General features: G+C 40.8%; 1 protein-coding gene across 2 annotated transcripts in view; it reads left to right on the top strand.

The window, feature by feature from the left end:
- adcy9 (adenylate cyclase 9) overlaps positions 1 to 19,451 on the top strand; it is a 111,829-nt gene extending 92,378 nt beyond the window's left edge. The window contains exons 6-10 of one of the 2 annotated variants that reach the window (XM_052022103.1): positions 8,382 to 8,587; positions 10,393 to 10,552; positions 11,544 to 11,692; positions 15,934 to 15,972; positions 16,932 to 19,451. In XM_052022103.1, the coding sequence (XP_051878063.1) occupies positions 8,382 to 8,587; positions 10,393 to 10,552; positions 11,544 to 11,692; positions 15,934 to 15,972; positions 16,932 to 18,087 (1,710 nt within the window). In that variant the 3' untranslated portion in view covers positions 18,088 to 19,451. The remainder of the gene's footprint in view (positions 1 to 8,381; positions 8,588 to 10,392; positions 10,553 to 11,543; positions 11,693 to 15,933; positions 15,973 to 16,931) is intronic. The other variant, XM_052022104.1, reaches the window with a different exon arrangement.
- The last annotated feature ends 5,734 nt before the right edge of the window (positions 19,452 to 25,185 follow it).

Here is a 25,185-nt window from a genome sequence, read left to right as displayed (position 1 = left end):
GTGGTCGATAGTTACCTGGCCTATCCCTGCCAACATTAGCTAGCCTCCAGTCTTCTGGTACCCGTGGTTAGCAAAGATGCAAAAAATCTGTCAGGGCTTCAGCTGTCATGGATTCAGCATGGAAACAGGCCCTTTGGCCCAACTCATCCATACTGACCCTTGTTTCTCAAAACAATTTTCTGTGAATTTTTTCAGTGGAATAATTTTGCTCTAATTCCATACAGATCTCCATGGTAATACATCCAGGCTCACAATTGAAATGGACACCATTGGACTTGTACATTGGAAGGGAGTACTGTGGGTAATGATCATGCTGCCCCCTACTGGCTCAAAAATAGATAGACTTAAATTGTGCTTCAACTCAAATGTCTTAATACAAATTATTCACAATAAATAACTTTCTTTTGGGAATCTAGGCATCACTGGCATATCCAGCATTTATTGTTCATTCCTAGTAGTCTTTGAGAAGGTACTGGTAAGCCTCAGTCTTGAACCGCTGTAGTCCTTCTGGTAAAGGTACCTCCACCGTGCTATTAGGGACAGTGTTCCAGGGCTGAGACCCAGGCATGATGAAAGACCAACTTTATATTTACAGATCAGAACGGTGTCTGATTTGGTGGAGGTGGTGTTTCCATGCACCTGTTACTCTTTTCTCTTTTGGCAGGTTGCCAGATGACTGGTTTGAGGTTCTGTTGGAGTAGCCTGGGCATGTAACAGCAGTCTGTTTTGTTGATGGTATACAACAACTATGCACCAGTGATGAAAGGAATAAATATTTGGGTAGTGGATGGAGTGCCAACCAAGTAGGCTGCTTTGTTGTGGATGGCGTTGGGCTTCTTGAGAGTTGCTAGAGTTGCATTCATCCATGCAAGTGGAGAGTGTTCCATTGTGCTCACAGTTTGTGCCTTGTAGATGAGGTGAGAGGAGGTGAATTGCTCTGCTCTTGTAGCCACTATGGATGGCACTTATCAGCCTATGCCCGAGTGTTGTCTTGGTCTTATTACATACAAGCTTAATTTATTGAATAGTTGTGAATGGAATTGAACATTATCGTACATCCCCATTTCTTACTTTATCATTGAAGGAAGGTCATCGATGAAGAAGCTGAAGATGGTTGGGTCTAGGACACTACCCTGTGGAACTCCTCCATTGATATCCTGGGACTGAGGTGACTGACCTCCAACAATCACAGCTATCTTGTATGAGGCTTGACTCCTCCCACTGGAGCGTTTTCCCATTGTTCCTTATTGACTTCACTTTCACCAGGGCTCCTTGATGCCACACTGTCATACTGCCTTGATGTCAAGGGCAGTCACATTCGCCTTGCCTCTGGAATTCATTTATAGAGTTGTACATCACAGAAACGGGTCCTTCACCCCATGCCAACTGTCAAGAATGTGTTTACACTAACCCCATTTTATTCTCCCCACATGTACCTCAACTCTCCCCAAATGAATGATTTACAATGGCCAATTAACCTAACAGCCCACAGGTTTATGGGATGTGGGAGGAAACCCATGTGGTCACAGGGAGAATGTACAAATTCCACACTGAGAGCACCAGAAGTCAGCGTTGATCTTCTGTCATTGGAGATGTGAGGCAACAGTTCCACTAGCTACCCCCACCTATTATGAGGGCTGATTTATAAATGCACACCATTTTAGAGAAATCCAATGTAGGTTTTATTTTAAGAGTTTCATTTCTGTTGATGGTAGTTTAAAATATTCATATAGAAGGGGAGGTCATCTGTATTATTGGATGGGATGCACCCTTCCTTCATAGCCCTCGATTAGATTTAACCAAGGCACAAATACACATTTCCCTCACTTAACTAAAACTCTTCACTAAATGAGAGTTTTATTTATCATCAATTGCAACATTGTGCTTTTTTATATAATTAATCTAGAAATGAATCTGAATTGCTGTCAGTGCATGGTTAACTGGTGTGTTGATCCTGATTCTTGTCTGGTGCATTCATTTGTAGTTACATTAATAGTCAATTCTGACGCCTTGGACAGCTTTTGTCCTTAAGTTTGAGCTGCAGAAGTTTAGCTGTTAATTTATCAGTTTTGAATTTTGTGAGACATTGTTGTGAACAAAATTTGGAGGAGGTGGTCCACATAATTGTATGTGTTAGAAAGTAATTAGAAATGTGAAATGCTTTGGAACACACTGAGGATGTGAAATAAGTATATAAATGTTCATTCTTTTTCTTTGGGTTGCAACTAATTATGGAGGATCTACTTTTTCCTTGTTTGTAAGTAGACTGGTTACTTCTCCTGTGTTTATATTCACACAAGGTTGGGAGAATGTGGGATTTTTCTTGCACAATGTGAAGCATTCATGTGATGAATCTTCAATTATTGTTCCTTTGAGTTTCTACACCAAACTTGTCTGTGCCTGGTGCTGTGATCCTTAACGCTCTATGATGTTTGCAAAATAGATCTGGCAGTTCAAAATTGGGCATTCATAAGTTGCCCAGTTTGTATTTCACCACAATCTGTAACCTCGTATCCCTTACTCAGCCATTACTATCATATGTCAAGACCAACCCTGGTTCAACGAGGAGAACACAAGGGCATACTGGGAGCAGTACCAGGCCTGCCTAAAAATTTGATCTCAAGCTGCTGGAACATCAGCATCGTAGAATTGTTATGACGCAGGAGAAGACTATTTGTCTCATCGATTCCATGCTAGCATTCAATAGAACAATCTAATCAGTTCCCCACTCCTCTCCTGTGGCCCTGTAAGTCATTTGTTTTAAATCCCTATCCAATTCCATTTTGAAAGTCCTGATTGACTCTGTTTTCACCACCCTTGTAGATAACAAGTCAAAGGTTGTAAGCAATCTCTGCAATTTTATTTTTAAATGTTTTGTTGAATCCTTTTTCTTTGCTGATTACATGATTCAGTGCCTCTGGCACTTGAACCATCCACAAATGGGATCAGCTTCTCTCTGTTTACGATCTAAATCGATCCAGATCTTATACGTTTCAGTCAAATCACTACACCTTGGAGAGCAACCTCAGCTACTCCACTTGAATCCCACATCACTGAAGCCATTCCAACAAATGTTTATGTACCCTCTCTAGGAAATTCACATTATTCCTAATGTATGGGAACCAGAATTGGATGCAATATTCCAGTCTAATCTAACCAATGTTTTATAAAATTTAAGCTAAATTTATAAAGCCCATTTGCACCATATTCTACCACTTTCAGAAATTTGTACACAATCATACGATCCCTCTGTTCCTGCATACCTTCTAGAACTCTGCCATTTTGTCTATATTGTGTAGCTCTTTCTGCCAAAAGTCTCATTTCACATGATTAAATTTTATCTGCCTTATGTCTGCACATTCTGCTAGCCTATCCGTGTCCTCTAGCAGTCTTATTGCTGTGTTCTTTTTACTAGCTTGGTGTTATCAAGAAATTTTACCCAGAGCACCTACTGTATATACAAATTATTAATACTTATCCAAAGAAACAGTGGTCCTAACTAACTATAGTGGTTAGAAAATGGACACATCTCACTTGAGGAGAAATCGGTTTATGGACTGTTCTCAGGAACAGAACCCTTGTGTAACCCAGAGACTCCCTGTACATATTTTCTGAACAGCCAAAGTGATCCCACAATCAATAGATCAGACCAAAGCTCTGCAGACCTGAATTATCCAGTGATGAGTGGTGGACAGTTAAACTGTTAATTGGATGTGGAGATTTCAAGAATATCCCCATCTCCAGTGATAATGGAGCCCAGCACACGCATTGTATTCATGTTCTCCTATTTTTCATATAACATAGAAGCCATTCTGTCTGTTGAGTCTATGAATGATCTTGGAGCATTTCCATTATTTCCATTCCCCCACATTTCCCTGTTAACCATTCTCTCATATGCCCACCACCTACACTAGACATAATTTACAGCAGCAAGTTAACCTACCAGCCAGCACATCTTCAAGATGTGGGAGGAAACCGGAGCACCCAGGCGAAACCCACATGTTCAGAAGGAAAACGTGCAGAACTTCACACAGGTGGCATCACAGGTCAGGCTTGAACTCTGATCTCTGGAGCTGTGCAGTAAATGAAACCCAAAGACAAGGCTGAAATATTTTCAGCCTTCTTCAAAAAGTGAATGATCACCTCTGCTTCCTCTTGAGGTTCCATCACAGAAGGTATTCTTCAGTTAAGTCCATTCACATCGTATGAAATTGAGAGCAGCTGACAATACTAAATATGGCGGTGTCTTTGGATTCACCCAGATATGCTGAAGATCTTCGCTCACAAACTAGCTTCACCTCTAGCCATTGAATCATACCAGTCGCTCAAAGGAAGATTGTTGTGGTTGTTGGTCAATCTTCCTTCCACCATAAGTTCAGAATTGGGATGCTACCTGATGATCAAGTTTCAGCTCCATTAGCAGCAACTCAGAAAATGAAACCAACCATTCTGCTCACAGTAAGATTAAGACAACATTTAGGCATGGGCTGTTAAATGGCAAGTAATATTCATGCCCCCATAAATACCAGGCACTGACCATCTCCCAAGAATATTTAATCACCCGCTTTGACATTCAATGTCATTACCATTGTCACTGGGTTTAATCCTGGAACACACTAGTCAGTATTCCTACTGTTTTAAAAGGGTAAAGGAAAGGAATTACGGATCAGTAAGCTTCTCAGAGTCGTATAAGCATTGAAACAGGCCATTGGTCCACTGTATCCACACTGACCAGTGGGCACCCATCCAGGTTACTCCTATCTTCCAGCACTTGGCCCATAGACTTCTATGCCCAGGTGATTCAAGTTCCCGTCTACACACAAGTGCCATCAGTGACTCTGCTTCCACTCCTCTCTCAACTGTGTATTTGCTACTCAATGGGTGATCCCCCTCAGAAATCTTATAAATCACTTACCCTTCATCCTAAATCAATGTCCTCTGGTTTTATCTACCTCTGATGCAGTCTATCCTACCTAAAACCCTCATAACTTTATAAACCTCAATCATATCCCCTCTTAACCTCCTCTGCTCCAGGGAAAACAGACTAAGATTCTTCAGTCTCTCCTCATAACTGAAAAGACAGCATCCTGGTGAATCTCCTCAACATCCTCTTTTTCTGAAAGTGAAGGAAATACTAGAATCTATTATAACCAAACACTTGGAAAGCAATGGGGTTGGACAAAGTTAGCATGGTTTTTTTTTGAGGATCTAACTAGAACAGATGAGGGAGAATTAGTGCATGTGGTGTATTTGGACTTCAGAAGACTTTTTATAAGTCTTGCATAAAAATCTAATGTGCAAAATCAAAGCGCATGGTTTTGGGGTAATGTACTGATGTGGGTTGAGATAGGAAACAGTAGAAATAAATGAGCTTTTTTCCAAGTGGCAGGCAATGACCAGTAAAGGGGGGGGTGGGGGTTCTGCTGGTGGGGGGTGGCAGGAACTGCAGGGATCAGCATTTGAACCCCAGCTATTCACCATATATATCAATGAGAAAACTGAGGCAGAGGGCATAATGTGTGAGGCGGATGCACAGAGACTCCAATGTGATTTAGACCTAGGCAGATTTATGGCAGGTGCAGTTTAACATGGATAAATGTGAGTTTATCCACTTTGGTTTTAAAAAAATGAACAGATTTTCTGAATGGTGATAATTTGAAAGAAGAGAAGGTGCAATGAGATCTGGGTGTCCTTGTGCATCATTTGCTGAAAGCAAGCAATTAGGAAGGCAAATGGTATGTTGGCCTTCATTGCAAGAGAATTGTGTACAAGAGCATGGATATCTTGCAGCTCTATAGGGCCTTGGTTAGACATGATATGGAGTTTTGTGTGCAGTTTCAGTCTCTATCTGAGGAAGGTTGTTCTCGCCATGGAGAGAGTGCAACAAAGGTTTACTAGACTGATTCCTGGAATGGCAGGACTGGCATGTGAAGAGAGAATTGATTAGGACTGCTCACTGGAGCTTGAAAGAATGAGAGGGGATGTCATAAAAACCTAGAAAATTCAGACAGGACTAGATCCAGGGAAGATGATCCCAATAATCCTAACCCAAAGTCCAGAAGCAGGGTTATGGCCTCAGAATATAGAATATGCCATTTACAGTCACTGAGTTATATCACAATGAAACAGACCCCATGGTCCAACTCGTCCATGCCAACCAAGTTGCCCACCTACACTAGTCCCATTTGCCTGCATTTAGCCCAGACCCCTCTAAACCTTTCCTATCTAAATGTTTTTGTTAAGTATTGTCATTGTATCCGTGTCTACCACTTCCTTTGGCAGCTTCACCCACAATGCTGTGTGAGAAAGTTGCCCAACAGGTCACCTTTAAATCTTTCCCCTCTTAAATTTATGCCCTCAAGTATTAGACTCCCCTACCCTGGGTAAAGACTGTGACTATTCACCCCATCTATGCCCCTCATGATTTAAATACCTCTACAAGGTCACCTTTTGGCCTCCTATGCTCCAGGGGGAGAAAAGGAAGCCAGCCTATCTAGTTACTCCTTGTAACTTGAGCTCTCCAATCCAGGTAACGTGTATCTTTTCTACACCCTTTCCAGCTTAATGATATCCTAACTACGGATAGGTAATCGGAACTGTGCACAGTACTCCATATGCAGTCTCACCAATGTCTTGTGCAGTTGTAACATGACATCCCAACTCTTGTACCTAGCTCTTGTATTTAGAGTCAAGGTAAGGAGAACTTTCTTCACCCAGAGGGTGGTGATCCTATGACATTCTCTACTACAGAAGGCAGCAAAGGCCAATTCATCAATTCTGGTTGCCTCATTATAGGATGGATGTGGAGGCTTTGGAGAAGGTGCAGAAGATGTTTATCAGGATGCTGCCTGGATCAGAGGGAAAATTAGCGTGGCTTTTTCTGGAGCGACGGAGGCTGAGGGGAGAACTGATAGAGGTTTATAAGATTTTGAGAAGCATAGACAGCCGGTATCTTTTTCCCAGGGTCGAAATGTCTAATACCAGAGGGCATGCATTTAGGGTGAGGGGTAAGTTCAAAGGAGATGTGCGGGGCTATTTATTACATAGAGGCTGGTGGGTGCCTGGATTGCACTGCCAGGGGTGGTAGTGGAAGCTAATACAATAGAGGTGTTTAAAAGGTTCTTAGATAGGCACCTGAATGTGCAGAGAATGGAGGGATAGGGACATTGTGTAGTCAGAAGGGATTAATTAGTCTGGCACAACATCATGGGCCGAAGGGCCTGTTCCTGTGCTGTACTGTACTGTTCTATGCTGTATTAAATATATTTGAAGAAGTAAATATTCTCAATGCTTAAGAAGATCGAGGGATATGGGGAGATGGGAACTGAAGTGGATGATCGGGCATGAACGTTGAATGGTGGAGGAAGGCCAAGTGATCTACTCTTTTTCAATGTTGCTGTATATTCTCACCAGAAGAACCTCAGGTTCAGGAAGGTGGCTCACTACCAACCAATTCATTGGCCACATTCCTAAACTTCTGAGGACCTTCTGGTGGAGATGTTTGTAATACAATTAGGAATGTGCAATAAAAGCTGGCCATGCAAGTGATGTCCACATTCCCAGAATAACAGAATAGAATAAATGGACCATTTGTGCAACATCCTTCACCAACACAAAGGTTTGCAGAGATGCTGTGACAAAGCTCCCGCTCCCACACCACCCCCCCTCCCTTTTTTTTATGTCTATGGAATTATTTCCCAATGCCTCATATTAAATTCAGAAATGGCCATGGCCTTCCAGGTTTTAGTCGTGTGTAATGGAAACTAGGATTTGTCCATTGATAACCCATGCAATTATTCTTGACCACTTAAATGCTGTCAGAAAAGAAGCAGTACCAAATGACATTCACCCTGTTGTCAAGAGAAGTTCCACACTACATTTCGCACTGTTTTTGCTTGCTTCAATCATCCTAATCTGACTCTTCTATGACTCTCTCCCTATTATTTTGATATTTCTATGTGTTAGTCAGCTTCATATACTTCTGCACAGACAGGGAAAATATAATTTAAAAAAATTATTTTCAACACAGTTTTCCAAGAGGGATTAGACATGTTTACAAGCGAGCTTGAAATAGCATCATTAAATGTAGATGATGAAAGTCTTGGGAAGGGAAAGGGCTGAATAGTACACAGACATGACAAAACATGGCAACAGGCACCAGAAATACAATAGGATTTACATTTGTTAGGATTGGATATTGCTGATACCATTGCTTGCTTGCAGACCCAATTTTGTGTGCATCAAGCATTTTGTACCTGGAATTGTTTGTATGGATCATCAGTGCCTTTCCCATCTATTGTGCTTTGTGTTTGTGATGCCCTTGTATTTGATCTTGTTAAACGCATACAGTATTTTTTATTTTTGTTTCTTTCCCCCAATAGGTTGTGAACAATGCATCAGAGAAGACGTTTGCCAGTGCCACTTTCAGTTCACTCCTTGATGTCATTCTCTCCACCATAGTCTTCCTCTTTCTCTCCATCACATGTTTCATGAAGCAGGGACTGTGTACATCACCTTCGCATGCCTCTGTTGTGGTTTTTGTCCTTGCGATCCTGCTTCAAGTGCTTTCCTTGGTTATCTCCATCAGGTGAGGCAAGCATGCTGTGTGGAAGGCTGTATGCTGTGGGAAAGGGCCTGTGCAGAACTTCAGCACCATCCATAAACCACTGTTTGTATAAATGTCTCAGTGCATCAGCTTTATAGTTCATCCATCAGGTGTTGCCCATAGTTGAATGTGTATGTGTCTTTATCAAGGTTTTAAAAAATAAACAATAATAGGAGACCAGTTACCACAGTTGCTGTATCATTTTTGGAGCAGCTTGAATTTTCTGCTCTGTTCTTACTATATCAAGAAATTCCATATTATGTTCAAATCTGTATTCAGGCAATTGGGCTTTGGTTTAATTTCAATATGTAATCGAATGTCTTGATTACTATGATTATTACAGTTGATATAACATAGTTGCAGTATTGGGTTGTTGTACGTTAAAGAAACTATCTTTTAATGTTTCCAACCACAAAGAGTTGGCCACACCATGCTGGTGCAACATTCCCTTCAGTACTGCACTGGAGGGCCTGCCTGGATTCAAAGATCTCCAGCAGATGTTACAGTGGACCTTTATTTGAGGTTAGGAGGAGAAATCACACAGTGAAGAAACTATCTAATACAGGACAGTTACTTGACTGAACAAGGTGTTTTACACAAGTACAAATTAAATGTCATTATGACCTGATTATGACATAACTTTCAGCCTCAAAGAATCTTAACATGCATGTGAGGGAGATCAGACTTTGTCAAGTGCAGTTATCAACTGATAATTTTTTCCAAATGCCAGGCTTGCTAAATAATCAAAAATGTTGCATGTTTTTTCGGGTATGTTGATCTCTTTGGGGCAAGGTGGTAGTCCTCCGATAGAGAATTCAAGATAATGGTGGACAGCAGTGTCAAACTATTGATTCTTTATGGTCCCACATTACCACTGGCATTGCAGCTAGAAACTCTTTATGGAATGACAGGTAATTGTACCCCAGCCAGTTCCTAACAACTACATTTGGGCCTCCCGACATGTTTGGACAGTGAGTGGGTTAGGGTTAAATTGGGATTTCATTTTGCAGTACACCATTTCTATATTGTTCAATTCTTGATTTCCTTTCCGTTCCTCTTGCCCCTAGCCCCAACCTAACTTGGTCTCAGGTGATGATATCCAGTATTTGATTTTAAATTTTAGGGAAAAGAAAGGACTTGTGTAGGAGTCTATCATATTGCTGCATAGTCCTCTGATCCCTTACATGATCCAATTTTGCCTCAGTAGCCCAGGTTTCAGTACAGGAATTTGAACAGTTTCTCTTTTCCCACGTAATGTCCAGATCTGGTTATTTACTTCACGTTCCATTTCAAAAAGCTGCCAGCAGATCTATTCTGGAAATCATGGATGTCGCATGGATTAATTGAAGAGCAAGGAAGTTGAGAAAAATTCAAACGTAATTTGATGGTTAAATAACTGATTCTGGATGTTTATTGTGCAAAGTTAATTTATTCAAGCATTAATGAAAATATTACTTGCAAACGTAATTTTATTTTTGCAGTAGAAATAGTGTTGGAAGCACCATAGTTCTGTCACAATCTGTGAGAATGCTATGTAGGGTTGATGTTATAGCTCAGTGTCCTTTATTGTTTGAGTTCTCAGTTTGTGGTCGAACATAATTACATTCAAGATCTCCACAACCACACTGTTGGTACTTTGGTCTGATTGTTAGTCTTCAGTTCCCTATGGTTCTACATCTGCTCCATTTAGAGATTAGTGGCTTATAGTTGGTAACCTAGAGTAAGTTTGAATTTCATTCGGGACAGGTGTTTTAATCAATTGTCCATTTGTTCTAATCTCTTTGTAGAATGGCGTTTTACCTGGATGAGGTGATGCCATGCACCAAAAGACTGATGAGGGCAATCTCGGGCTGGCTGCCTCGTCATTTTGTTGGAGCCATTCTCATCTCCCTTCCTGCTGTTGCTGTGTTTTCTCATTTCACTTGTGAATTTAAAACTAATGTAAATGTGAGTATTCTTGCATCGCCAAAGGGGAAGATTCAGAAACCAATCCATTTCGACTGAAATATCCTTAATTCTGCTTGAAAATTTTGCCACTTTGGGTTATTTGGGATGTTCTGAGCAAAAGATTGATGGAAGTGGATTCAGTAGTAACTCTCAAAGGATTTGGATAAATACTGAAAGCAAAGTTTGCACAATCTTTACAATCTGGAAGCATCTTGTCCATTACCAGATTATCTCAGCTAATTAACCCGAGCCTGGTGCATTTCACATCAATGTCTTTTTTGAAAGCTGCTCTGCAACTGTTAGAAAAGCTGGCTGCTAACTCAGAAAATCAAAGCCAGTGTCTTTCTAATCTGTGTGGTTCATCCATGTGGTTGACCAAATGAGCTTTGAATATGATGGCCAAGTTGAGCTGTTTCACAAGAACAAGGGGAGAGTCACCCCATGTCATTAGTAGAGGTCATGAGAGGCAAGACTTCACACTTGATGGAGATGGGGCTTGACACAAGCTGACCAAAGAGTAAAATCTGAAAAGGAATAATGACAGTCATTTTGGGAAGCTGCATGAAGCTAAAGTTACCAAAAGTTTAGTTAGCCACTGACAGACTCTTAGCAGTGATTCCAACTGGGGGGGGAAAAGATATGGCTGATAGCAGAATTGGAATTGGCTAGAGAACTGCTCAGTTTAATGGACGTGAATTATTCTTAAAATGAAACTGCAAATGCAGTAGCCTCTGGCCACTTGCATTGGAGAGACTGAATCTTGGTGCATTGAGGCCCAGGAGAATTTAGTAATATTTTATCCCTCTGGAATATCATGGTTTTCATAAATTTCCATTTGAATCTGGGTATCTTGGTCTGTAGAAGGTCTTGCTTGGGAAGTGCTAATACAAGGTTGTCACTCTGGGTACATGTATATTGCGGAGGTCACTCAATTTGAGACTCCACTTTAAAACAAAATCAACTTGCTGAGAATGTTTTTTTTTCTCTGCAGGTTACCATGTTTTTCTGTTGTGCAATGATCATCACTTTCATTCACTATTGTAACTTCTGTCAGTTGAGCTCCTGGATGAGATTTTCTTTGGCTACCATTGTTGGTGTGTTGCTTCTCATTCTGCTCTACATCACACTATGTCCTTCAATGTAAGTATAACGTCTTAGTCTGATAAAAGGCAGAATTACTTTCACATGTTGAATATTTATCCTATATATTTTATCCTATATATTTCATCCTCCTCCCTTTTGGTGTCTGTTTTTGCAAATATAAGAATCAAATAAAAGTGGATGCAACAAGTTTTTAGACTGCGGTAGTCAGCTATGCTTTGTGCATTCAGTAAAAGGCAGAGAGAGGATGTACACGAAGCTCTTGCTGTGACTGATCACTAAAAGTATGGAGTAGTCCAGCCGTCAGACTGGGGAGGGTGAATACCAAGCAATGGGAAAGAATACCTTAGATTATGGGAGCTTGGTTTCAGGTGAAACTGCAATGTAGCAGTTGGTTTATTGTGCTGTAAGCATTTACTGTGTAGCCAAAGCAAATAAACTTACCATTTTTTATTCCTGCCTTTTCACACCCGCAAGACTTGTCTGCTGGCAGTTGGACCTCCCAAAGTACATAAATTTGACATGGTCCAGTAGCCACTTGTCCAAATTGAATCAAGTAGTCATATACCAATGAAGAATAAGTAATCATTGGGGAGAAAACCACATATGCTCATATTTTGTGAGCATGTAGCATTTTCAGCTATCTCTGTCCTCATCATTATAGTAGGGGTGAAATCACTGAACACAGAACAGTGCAGCACAGGAATGGGCCCTTCGGCCCATGATGTCTGCGCTAAACACAATGCCAAATTAAACTAAATGTCTTCTGCATGTACATGATCCATATCCCTCCATTCCCTGCATATTCCTATGTCTATTAAAAAAACCTCTTAAACACCACTATAATATCTGCGTCCACCACTACCCCTGGCAGACCATACTAGTCACCTACCACTCTATGTATATAAAAATAAAACTTGCCCTGCTGATCTCCTTTAAAGTTTCACCCTCTTGCCTTAAATGCATGTCCTCTATTATTTGACATTTCTGCCCTGGGAAAAAGATTCTGTCTGTCTACTCCATCTATGCCTAATAATATAATTCCAAGCAAAATGAATCACCAAACTTCGAGACCTGGGACTCAACACCTCCCTCTGCAACTGAATCCTTGACTTTCTGACCAACAGACTAATCAGTGAGGATAGGCAGCAACACCTCTGGCACGATTATTCTCAACATTGGTGCCCCACAAGGCTGCATCTCAGCCCCCTACTCCCTATATACTCATGACTATGTGGCCAGATTCTGCTCTAGCTCCATTTACAAGTTGCCAGATGATACCACCGCAGTGGGCCATATCTCAAATAACGATGAGTCGGAGTACAGGAAGGGGTTGGAGACCTTAGTGACATGGTGTCATGACAACAACCTTTCTCTCAATATCAGCAAAAGTCAGGTCATTGACTTAAGGGAAGGGGGTGGTGTACATGCACCTGTCTACATCAATGGTGCTGAGGTTGAGAGCTTCGAGTTCCTAGGAGTGAACATCACCAATAGCCTGACCTGGTCCAACCACATAGATGCCATGGCCAAGAAAGCTCACCAGTGCCTCTACTTCAAGAGGCTAAAGAAATTTGGCGCGTCCCCTTTGACCCTCACCAACTTTTATCGATGCACCGTAGAAAGCATCCTATCTGGGTGCACCACGGCTTGGTATGGCAACTGCTCTGCCCGGGACTGCAAGAAACCGCAGAGAGTTGTGGACACAGCTCAGCACGTCACAGAAACCAGCCTCCCCTCCATGGACTCTGTCTCTACTCCTTGGTAAAGCAGCCACATAATCAAAGACCCCACCCACCCTGGACATTCTCTCTTCTCCCCTCTCCCTTCAGGCAGAAGATACAGGAGCCTGAGGGCATATACCACCAGGCTCAAGGACAGCTTCTATCCCAGTTATAAGACTATTGAATGGTTCCCTAGTACCATAAGATGAACTCTTGACCTCTCAATCTACTTTGTTATGCACCTTATTGTCTACCTCCACTGCTCTCTACTCTGTTATTGTGTTTACCGTGTACTACCTCAATGCACTATGTAATGAATTGATCTGTATGAAGGATATGCAAGTTTTTCACTGTACCTCAGTACAAGTGACAATAATAAACCAATATCTCAATTTTATAAACTATCACCTCTCCCCTTAGAGAAAACAATCCAAGTTTGTCCAACCTCTCCTTATAGCTCATACCTTCTAATCCAGGCAGCATCCTGGCAAGCCTCTTCTGCACCCTTTCCAAAGCTTCCCCATCCTTCCTCGAATGGGGTGACCAAATTGCACACAGTACTCCCAAGTGCAGTCTTACCAAAGTTTTATATAGCTGCAACATTACTTCCTTACTCTTATATTTAATGTCCTGACCTGTGAAGGCAAGCATGCTAAATGCCTTCTTTACCACCCTATTTATTTGCATGGCCACTTTGAGGGAGCCATGGACTTGGACCCCTAGATCCTACTACACATCAATGCTGTTAAAGGTCCTGCCACAAACTGTATATTTTCCCCTTACAGTTGACCCCATATCTGTAGCTGATCTATATTCTCCTGTATCCTTTGACAGCCCTCTGCACTGTCCACAACTCCACTGATCTTTGTGTTGTCTGTAAACTTAGTAAACCACTCATCTACACTTTCATCCTAGTCATTTATATACATCAGAGGCCCCAGCACCGATCCCTGTGGAAGACCACTAGCCATGGACCTCCAGCCAGAATAACACCCTTCCACCACTACCCTCTGTCTTCTGTGGGCAAGCCAATTCTGAATCCAAACTACCAAGTAACCTTTAATCTCATGCCTTACTAAAGTCTATGTAGACAACATCCACTGCCCTACCTTATTAACCACCTTTGTGACCTCAAAAAAAACAATCAAGTTTGTAAGATGTGACCTGCCTCACATCAAGCCATGCTGACTGCCCCGTAAACAATTGGTTTATTATTGTCACATGTACTGAGGTACAGTGAAAAACTTTGTTTTGCATGCCATCCATTCAGATGATTTCATCACATCAGTACATTGAGGTAGTACAAGAGAAAAACAATGCAGAATAAAGTGTTACAGTTACAGAGAAGGTGCAGGTGGACAATAAGGTGCAAGGCCATAACGAGGTAGATTGAGAGGTCAAGAGTCCATTTTATCGTACTGGGGGACCATTGAATAGTCTTATAACAGCAGGATAGAAGCCCTGTTTTTCCAGATGCAAGCAAATCCTATCCCTAAGGATCCTCTCTAATAGCTTCCCCACTGTGAGGCTCACTGGCCAATAATTTCCTGGATTATTCCTATTTCCCTGCTTGAACAAAGGAACAACATTGGCTACTCTCCAGTCCTCGGGGACCTCACCTGTTGCTTGTGAGGATTCAGGAAGCTTTGTCAAGGCCCCTCCCTTGCCGCCTCTCTTGGTTCTTTCATTAACCTGGGATATATCCCACCAGGCCTGAGGGACTTATCCACCTTAATGCCCTTCAAAAGACCCAGCACCACCACCACCTTGAACTCAAAATGCCCTAGCACATTAGCATGTCCACACTGCTCTCACTATCCTTCATGTCCTTGGTGAATACTGACGCAGAGTACTTGTTTAGTACCTCGCCCATATCCTCTGACTGCAAGCGTAAATTCCTTGAGTGGTCCTACCCTCTCCCTAGTTATCCTCTGTGCAAGGTGTATTGCCCAGATAGGTCTGTGCTTCCATCTGTGGCCTGGGGGTTACTTGGGAAGTTGTAGTTCAGCCTGGGTGTTCGTAATATCCTACTGATATTTGCACTTGAGCTGAGCCAGACTATTTGCGGTGTTTGCTGATGCTGCAACCCAGACCAGCAGCAATAAACGTTTGCTCAGATGCTGGTTGTTGAAGATGTGATCTGGGCATGCTTCACTGACAGCTTTAGCAATGACTACAGATTAGCTGGGGGAGTAACAAAGGAATGTCTTTTACGTGGGCATAACTAAAAGGGAGGAACATCTGAGAATGAATAAAGTGTTTAAGTCATCACTTGTCTAAGTCTACTATGGGAAATAGAACAAGGTTCATAGCATCAATATTTGGGAGTGGCTTTGGAATAACTTGGGAGTTGGATTTTGGAGCAGGAAGAACAAAATAGTGGTTTTGTATTAGAGGTAAGTGAATCTAAAAAGTCAATTAGCACTTTGATAAACATCAGAACTCCAAATCATGGTCTCAGCCAACCTGTGAGCAATTACACAAACCCAAGTGTGCAGTTAATAAATGAGGTTACAAGGACAAAACTGGTTTCAGAATGTTTCTCTTTGTTTACAGCTTGCCTGAAACCCAGTTTGAATCTCTAGAATCATTTGGGTAAGATTTAAGATTTATTATTATGATTCATAAGAGCAATTGTAGAAACTCTATTTTGAGAAATAGATTCAATCAAAATCCTTAAAAGCATTAGTCAGTGCAGGATTCCAATCCATTAGTCTGCAATTTTGCATCTGCCTAATATGGACAAAATGGAGTCTTTCCATTGCTGCTAAAGGAATAGTGGTGCATCTGGTAATACAGCATTTGCTCAGTTCTGTACAAAAGAATCAGCCTGGATAATACGCAGTCACTTCAGTGTAATACTATAGGTAGCAGCATTCTCATAGATGCAGTCAATCATGTAGATGCAAAAGATCCTGCAACAGGACTTCAGTGGTGTCTTGACCAAATTGCAAAGTTTAGCTAGCATCATGTAAGTAGGTAATCTGAAATAAAAACAGAATATGCTGGAAACACTTAATGGGTCAGGCAGCGTCAATGGAAAGAGAAACAGTTAATCTTTCAGACCCTTCTATGTAGTCTTAAGATTTTAGATGATCGGGACATTGATCTCATTTTCATTTTGTAATGGGATCATATCTAAGTAATTCATCAACTAAAACACTTTGGAATGTCTTGAAAATGAAAAGTGAGTTTCTTTTTGCAGTTTGTGGTAAATTTTAATGTTGGATTTCAGTGAAATGTTAGAATGGGGAAGTGAATTCTTCTGATCTGGGCAAAGTCCACAATATCCAATCCCTTTTAGAATCTTAAATCATCAATCATTTCAACTGTCAAACTTTTTCCTACTGAGAACATGTCTGATTTACATATTCCTTCAAGTCCTTCAATTCTTCTGGTTTCATGCTTTACCCTTCCAATTGTATCTCATGTTAGGTAATGTGATGCATATAGACTCTATATTCATCTGAATTTACTCTATTTAGTAAAGTATCTGCTGTTTCCTTTAAAAAGAAAAATCACTCTTTTTATTCTCCCCACCCAACCCCAAACAGAGAAGTTGGCTGCAATGTTTCAACATCTGGATGGAGTTCAAAAAATCTAGAACTGATCAGACAGGAAGTGATTCTAGATATCGTCCTGTTGCTTTTGCTGGTCTGGTTCCTGAACCGGGAATTTGAGGTCAGTTATCGTCTCAATTACCATGGTAATGTGGAGGCAGACCTTCATCGTCACAAGATACAGAGCATGAAGGACCAAGCTGACTGGCTGCTTCATAACATCATCCCTGCCCATGTGGCTGATCAACTCAAGGTCACACCCCATTACTCCAAGAACCATGAAGATGTCGGGGTTATTTTTGCCAGCATTGTTAATTTCAGTGAGTTTTATGAGGAGAACTATGAAGGAGGTAAGGAATGCTACCGGGTGTTGAATGAATTGATTGGTGATTTTGATGAGTTACTGGGAAAACCTCAATACAACAGCAATATTGAAAAAATTAAAACCATTGGAGCTACCTACATGGCGGCTTCTGGGTTGAATCCATCGCAGCGACGTGATAGCAACCATCCACACAGTCACTTACAGACCCTTTTTGAGTTTGCCAAAGAAATGATGAGGGTCGTGGATGAGTTCAACAAGGACATGCTGTGGTTCAACTTTAAACTGAGGATTGGTTTCAACCACGGACCCCTCACTGCAGGAGTTATTGGCACTACGAAGCTACTGTATGACATATGGGGTGACACAGTGAACATTGCTAGTAGGATGGACACTACAGGAGTGGAATGTAGGATCCAGGTGAGTGAGGAGAGCTATCGAATATTGAGCGAAATGGGCTATGACTTTGATTATCGGGGGACAGTGAATGTCAAGGGCAAAGGTCAAATGAAAACATACTTGTACCCAAAAAGCACAAACAGTGGGATCATCCCATCACATCAGCATTCGGTGTCCCCAGACATCCGAGTGCAAGTGGACGGAAGCATCGGGCGCTCTCCCACGGATGAGCTTGCTGGCCTTGTGCCTTCTATGCCAATCTCGGACAAGCCTGCTCATTGCTCAGACAACACTGAGGATAAAGACCTGCTTTGTGCTCGACAGAAGGTAAAGAAAAAGCAGGTCGAAGGGGCAGGCAGCAAAATGGGTGACCAGGATCCAGAGGAAGTGGATGAACTGACAAAGCTACAGATCTCTAGCTGTCTATGATGCATCTTTTCATATCACAAATCGGCCTCATCGGTAGGATCCAGTTCACGTTGGTAGTGTCTGTGCGTGAAATGATTATTCCTGGTTTTTAATATTTTCATTTTACATCCTGATTTCTGTGTGGATCACAGTGATGCAGGAGGCAGCTCCATTGCTAATGTCTATGCTGTTTATGGATATCAAGTGCCTTTGGGGGGAAAAAAAAAGAGGCCTATACTTCAGGTAAAATGGAAAGAGGTTGCAGAAAGCATAACTTGGAATCCTGCGTAGTGCTCTGGTTATAACCTTCCTTTCTCTTCCCACACATCAGCCCACCCTCCCCAACCCACACCCCCTCACCCAAATATCTCATTTTCCCCCTGTAATTGTTGGTTTGCCACTTTCTTTTTATTTCTGTAGTTTGTCACATTTAATCTGAGCCTCCAGGAAAAACTAATGATGAATTATGATCGAATGCCAGCAGTGCACCAAGTGATTGGGGTAGGAAGAATCTGGTCATGTGAAGCATTAACAAACTTCAAATATGTCCTCTCTTGCTGGTATTCCAAAGGATCTAAAGATTAATAACCCATTTCAAACTTCAGTACAGAGCATCCATCTTTCCTTTGCCATACTTGCATTGAGAGCAGACTGTGAACTGGTTTTCTGATACTTCCCTTGTTGGCCCACAGGGAGGGGATAATGCTCAAAAACTGGGTAAGTAGAAGTCTTAAACCCAGGATTCTTCAGATCTGTATGAAAGTATGGCAGGTTATGTTGATGTTTAATCCAGATTAGAATACCAGAGACTATTTTTCATGGTTCCCAGAAAAATGTTCTCATTAAAACTCCCAAGGCTATTGGATTCCTTTAATATCTGCTTTCAGTTCTGTAAGTCAGCTCTGGTTCCATCTGGAGAGGAAAGGAGTTGGAAGTATGACCTGAGGCAGGACCAGTAGCTGAACCAGTGGTGACGTAGTTCCTGGGCACCTTTGGTCATGGGTCCATCTGAGAAGTTGCTGTTCTTCACCAGTCAAGCAGACTGTTGCAGTAACATTGCATCTTCCAATCCTTGGATAACATCGATGAACTAAGTGAACTTCTCTCCCAAGCCTGCTATAGTGAAACATTCCCAAAAGTAGTGGAGTTGTCTGTCCTTAAAAAAAAATCATCAGAAAAATGTTCAAATCATTCAGCAGGTCAGGCAGCATCTGTAGGAAGAGGATCAGAATTGATGTTTCAGCTTGAAGACCCTTAGCCAACCTGAAAGGTTAACTTTGTTTCTCTTTCCACAGATGCTGCCTGATCTGAGCATTTACAGCAATTTCTGTTTATATTTCAGATTTTCAGCATCTGCAGTTTTTTGATTCAAGTTGTCTGTCCTTCCTGTTCATGCATGGGAAGCCAACTGCAGGGGAATTGAGGATAGAAATAAGTTTCCTCCAATAAAAATGTTATTCAAACTTATGGAGGGCAAAAGTTGGCATTTAATTCATGCTATGAAAGGGTATAGTCAATATCTCGTCATTGCATATATCTCAGCATATGTTGATGGGACTATGCAAATATTGATAACTTCTCCCTTGTCCTCTTAAATCAAAGTCTAGTACTGAAGCCAGGTTTTATGCCAGACCGTAAGATGTGCTGAGAAACACTTAATTGTCTGCACCAGAGTAGAAACATAGATTAAGTTGAATCTTTATCCAACTATTTTTCACTGCCAGCACTTCCTCTTATTCCCACCACAGATTTTGATGTGTATTTTTTTTATTTACTGATCGTTTTGTTCTTGAGTTGTGTTTTGAAACCCAACAATGCAAAATAGGTTTTGACACATTGTGATATAGTATTGGGAAATGTAAGCCCCTTGTAATGGTATGTTGGAGCCCCTTGCATCGTTGCTGATACAGTGCGACTCCTTATTAAGAGCTGACGACACATTCCCATTTTTTAAAATTTGGAGTTTATCATTTAACTTGGTGTATTCCAATAAACTGAATATTGGATTATTTTCTCCCACTCAGTACTTCAATGTTCTGGGTGAGCAGTTGGCTAACTGATCTGACTGTCTTTCCCCAATTTGGGTGAAATGGGTAATTTTTTTAACAAAATTCAACTGAAGGTGGTGTGTCAAGCAATATATGCAATAACATTAGATGCTGATAAGAATAACAAAATAGTGTTGGGCGTGAGTTTTTGTTAAGTATTACACTGTAAATCCTGAAATCAGATTATGGGTCAGTTGTATGTTATTTCAGTTTATTTACTGCTTTAATTAGATGGGTCTCATTTGGGTAGACTCTGGTTTCATGCAACTGGCCAATATGATCAGAAATCCAGACTCATTGAAGCAAGAATTGTCCCAGACTGCTGCTCTTGGAGCAAAGTGTTGGCTGGGACAGCTCTGGTATTTAATCAGTATCAAGAGAAACATGTTCTGCAACTGAACAACTAGGCAGCAAATTTGCACATCTTTCAATAAGGTTACAAATATTTCATCAGCAGGAACTGTAGACAAGATATGGCCTTAATCAAACACTGAAGTGAAAGGATGAGAGATGTATTGACATCCCTTCCTAACAAATGGGGTCTTTTTGACTCAAGAATCAAATGAAATGTGTTTTTTAAACTCATTCACACTAAGCTGCTTTGGTTCCATTCAGACAGGCATCGCCTCACTATTTTACAACCAATTACCCTAAGCACTATCATTCAGACAACTTCTCTGTACATAGATCTTCTGATTTAATAGACTATCTTCTTTCAGTGGGTCCTTGCTGACATTTTTGCATTAAAATAAAATTATATAAGCAGATTAAATGTTCTGAATTTATTTGCATATTATTGCAACTAAAGTGGCTGCCATCTAATTTATTCAATGCTGGATTTTAAGTTTGAATTGAAACACTGAGTACTGCTACTGCAACCAAATTCTTGAGGTTGGGGGGGGGGGGGGGGGGGGGGGGTGGTGGGGGTGGTAGTATTCAGACCTGTGAGCCTGAGAAAAGGGCCTGCAGTGCGTAGGAATTCAAGACCCAAGTATAGAGTGTGCTTTGATTGTCATTGTGTTCAGAGTTCAGTCAATTTGAAAGTTTGAATATTTTAACTGACACCAGACAATTTTTTTTAAATTAAGGCACATTTTTCCAGTTTTTTGTAAAATGCCCAGAAGTTTTCATTCAAGTAGAAATTAGTGGTGAGATATTGTCTCCCTCCACTGGTCTTTTGATATTTTCCTTCATATTAATTCTGCCTGGACCACTTCACCTCATGGAAATTCTACCTTCTGCCTCTGCCCTCTCCCCACTCACCAAACCCCTGGCAACCAGAGCCTGAAAAGTCTGAGCAAGTGGGAAAACATTTCCTATTTAAATAAAATGATATTTGTTTTTCATGAAGAAATTGCACTGCTTCCTGCAGTGAAATGACGTGTTTAAATAAAAAATATTTTCTAAAAATGCACCAAACTGATCTGTTGTTCCCTCTCACCACCACTTCCCATCTTCCCAAGCCCTTGTATCCTCCCCAGTCCTTGTCGTTATTTGTTAGCCATCAACATTTGGCATCCAATCAGCACAATGATGAATTGTGCCAGTATCCTGAGATTCTTAAGTTGACTTAAACAAGCTGAATCACTTTTCAGTATGTTCCAAGTAAATTTGAATGAATGCTTTTTAAATTACTCTTGCTGCAAAAAAAAATCATTTTCTGATGAAGGGTTTACCACAGTTGAAGTCAGGTTTAGCAGCAATAAACAGTGTAAACTATGTTTTTTTTCCCTCTTAGGATAGTTTTCTGTAACATATTGCAGTGAATTAAATTTAAATCACCAGGATTTTCTTTTGAAGAGTACTGTAGTGTGCCAAAGGTGCCCACCTGTACCACCACCACTTAAATGGAGATGGTTTTAATCATTTTGTAATAATTGCAGCTGTAAAGTCTCCTGTACTAAAGCAAATTCTGCAGCACAGTTGAATAGGAGTTGGCCATACTCAACAATCCCCTCTCTGATCTGATGGTGTTGCAGGAATAGAAAGCAGTGAGGGAGGGGGCGCGACTGGTGGTACTCAAGTCATCGGTCCTGTGTGGGAGTCAGCTAAGCATTTCATATGTTTTCAGGGACCTGTCTCTTTGGTATCCTAGAACAAGTTCAGATTTTATACTGGGCCTCTACATTAAACAAACAATGAGTATTTATCATGAAACTACTGCAAATTCATCAGATGTGTTTTTAAAGACTCTAATGGTGGACGTTTTAAAATAAATTGAGCTGCCTATTTTTTGTGAGCTGCTGTTCCACTTTTGTTCCCACTTCCCCTAAACCACTGAGCGTTTGCCCAATGTAAGGAACTGACCAGCATTGTGAAGAAAGGGTTGGTTGCCCTGCACCCTGATAACCCAGTAAGAGTTGGCAGGTGAACTGGTGTTTGGAGGGTGGTTTGGTGGTGGTAGGTGAGCTGGGCTTGGGGCTGTTGTGTATGCAGTCATATGGATGTTATATCACCTATAGTCATTAATTATCGCCAATGTACTTCTACCCTGCAAAATATGTTGATTGTTGAACTACACGTCCACTTGGGTCAGCACACTGCCTCAAGACAGACATCACTGAAATGACACAATCACCTGGTGATGTTTATGAAATTACACAGCCATGACTGATCTAAAGGGGAGTCTAGGAACACCAAACCAGTCTAAGCACAGTCGCTGTGACCCATTAGCTGCTGCTGAATGTAGTGTCAATAAGCAGCAGTAATGAAGGAGCAGATCTCTGAATAACACTACATTGTAACTGAGTATGGCCTGAAGGGATTGTGGGGCCTACACTTGTAGAAAGGGGAATACTGCTCTGCAGTTAGTCTGATTGTAAATACAATGCCTATGCTTTGACAGACAATGTATGTGAAATATTAAACTATATGTATATAGATAAACAATTATATATCTGAATTATTACTACCAATCTGTAATCAATTGTATATTAAATCCATTTTACTGTGAATAACAATGATTTCACTGTAAATGTTCACAGTACCATCTGCCAATTGGAATACAGTATTCATAATAAAGTTTTACATGAATGGTGCTGTGAGGCACAAATACTTAACCATGGAAAGCTGGAAAGTGCAAGCTGGATAATACTTACCTGGTAAGTTCAACTGTGTGTGTGTGTGTGTGCAAGTTTATAAAGCAATAGGTCCTGTATTGCCATCACCTGCTTTTATAGCAACTTTTATTTCTAAATTAGTTTACCTTGTGTTCATATTTTTCTCTTTAGGGGTCTCTGGATAAAGTCACCCACCCCCACCCCATGTTTGTCCTTGCAATGTGGCAGGAGGCATACACATCAATTTTTATTCACTTTTCTTGCAGCACTCAGCGGTGGCTTTGATTATTAATCAGAGCTTGATACATTCACTTTCTGGACAAGAAAAACTTAATGACCATGATAACTGGCTTAAGACAGAAAACTCTGAATGTTGGTGAAACTTAGTATCAGTTTTGGCTCAGTTGTAGCACTTGCAAGGCAGAAGCTCCTTCATAGACTTGAGCTAATCGAGGTTAGTGTGGCACCCCTGCAATATTAAATATACCATCGGAGATTTCTTTTGAATGAAACATTTTTGTCTGTCCCCTCAGAATGATGTAAATGCAACAACTGAAGAACAGTGAAAAATTTGACAGCATCCTGGGCATTTTATCCCAGAACAAAGTACATTTATCTGAAATTTATCTCATTGCTATTTGAGAGACCTTTCTGTCTCCTACATATAATGCACTTGCCATAAAACATTATGAAGTACTGAACTCCCATAATCAGTACGTTTTAAAACACCACTAAGGTTACAAATATTGAAGTTCATGTCCTGGCACATTGTCTAAGTGGAAAGATGAATGCTGGGTTAAGAATAGAGGATATTTTCATTCCTTCATACATATGATGGGTCTGGAAATCTACAGAAAGTTACTTTATGAATACAGTTCTCAGCAGTTCAAGGCCCCATAATTGGAACTCATGAGCAAGAAGCATTGTTAAAGCATTTGCAGTGTTTTTGTTACATTTCCAGTTGCTTGTCCAATGCAGTTTTCCATAAATACCCACACGTAGATTTAAACTTGAGAAAAAAATGCATTATGTAAATTAAAGATGTGAAAAAAAAGCTCAGAAATGAGATGCATTCCTGCTCTCATTCCATATGTTACACTTGCTCCCCTCATCCAAGTGAATAGGTGGGCCACCACACTGATCACAACCTCCCAAACTAACAATAACACACATCCCTGCTGTTTTTCTGTTGATTGATCCTTGGTAAACACTCATATATTGCCTTCGTCTATTGTCACGTGCTCTAATTTTGTTTATATCCTTTTTGGTACCACATTGAAGGCCTTTAAGGTTCCTAATACACTATACCACTGGTTTTCCCCATTTCTGTTCTTTGAGGTAAACCCGATTCTGCTAGTTAAAACAGTTCTCCTAGTTAATGGTAAATGCTTAAAAGTAAATTTGATCTTAATTGAACCTGGAGGAACCTCCTGCATCCTAACTGATAATCAATGTGTAAACCTGTTGCAGTGGGCCAATGATCTGAAAGAAACTGCTTCAAAAGCCCATGCCTTTTTTTTGTTTTGGATGACAGCAGCCATGGATCAGTTGCTTTCCTAAAAGATATGCCCAGAAAGAAATAGCTTCAGACTGCAATAAAAATGTGGATTCAAAAATATGTTGTTGGTGCAGTTTCTTCTTGCCATGGAGACAGACCTGCATCTCTGCAATCCCAATGTTTTGTCTTTGCCATGACGGTAATTCTCTCCTGAGTGAGGAGACACTGCATTTCGGTGCAGTATAGAAGTGCTTTCTTTTAGTTCTTTCAAGTCAGCAGTGTTTTACTAATCAGACATTTCAGTCAAACAACTTTGCTCACCAGTTGGTTTAAAAAATGTGAAATATTTATTGGAAAATAGCCAAAGATTAATGTAATGGTTGAATTCAGATAACATTTTTGACTAATGAAGCATCAACAGAGAGAAAGTGAAGATACTGGAGAATCTCAACAGGTTAGTCAATCAAATAGAGAGCTTTTGTAGTTTTATTCATCAGGCTATCCCTCAGGGTCA

Source organism: Pristis pectinata, chromosome 8 (assembly GCF_009764475.1).
Source record: "Pristis pectinata isolate sPriPec2 chromosome 8, sPriPec2.1.pri, whole genome shotgun sequence".
Classification (NCBI taxonomy): domain Eukaryota; kingdom Metazoa; phylum Chordata; class Chondrichthyes; order Rhinopristiformes; family Pristidae; genus Pristis; species Pristis pectinata.
Note: the sequence above shows the minus strand (reverse complement) of the source record. Positions and strands in the feature narration are given on the sequence as shown.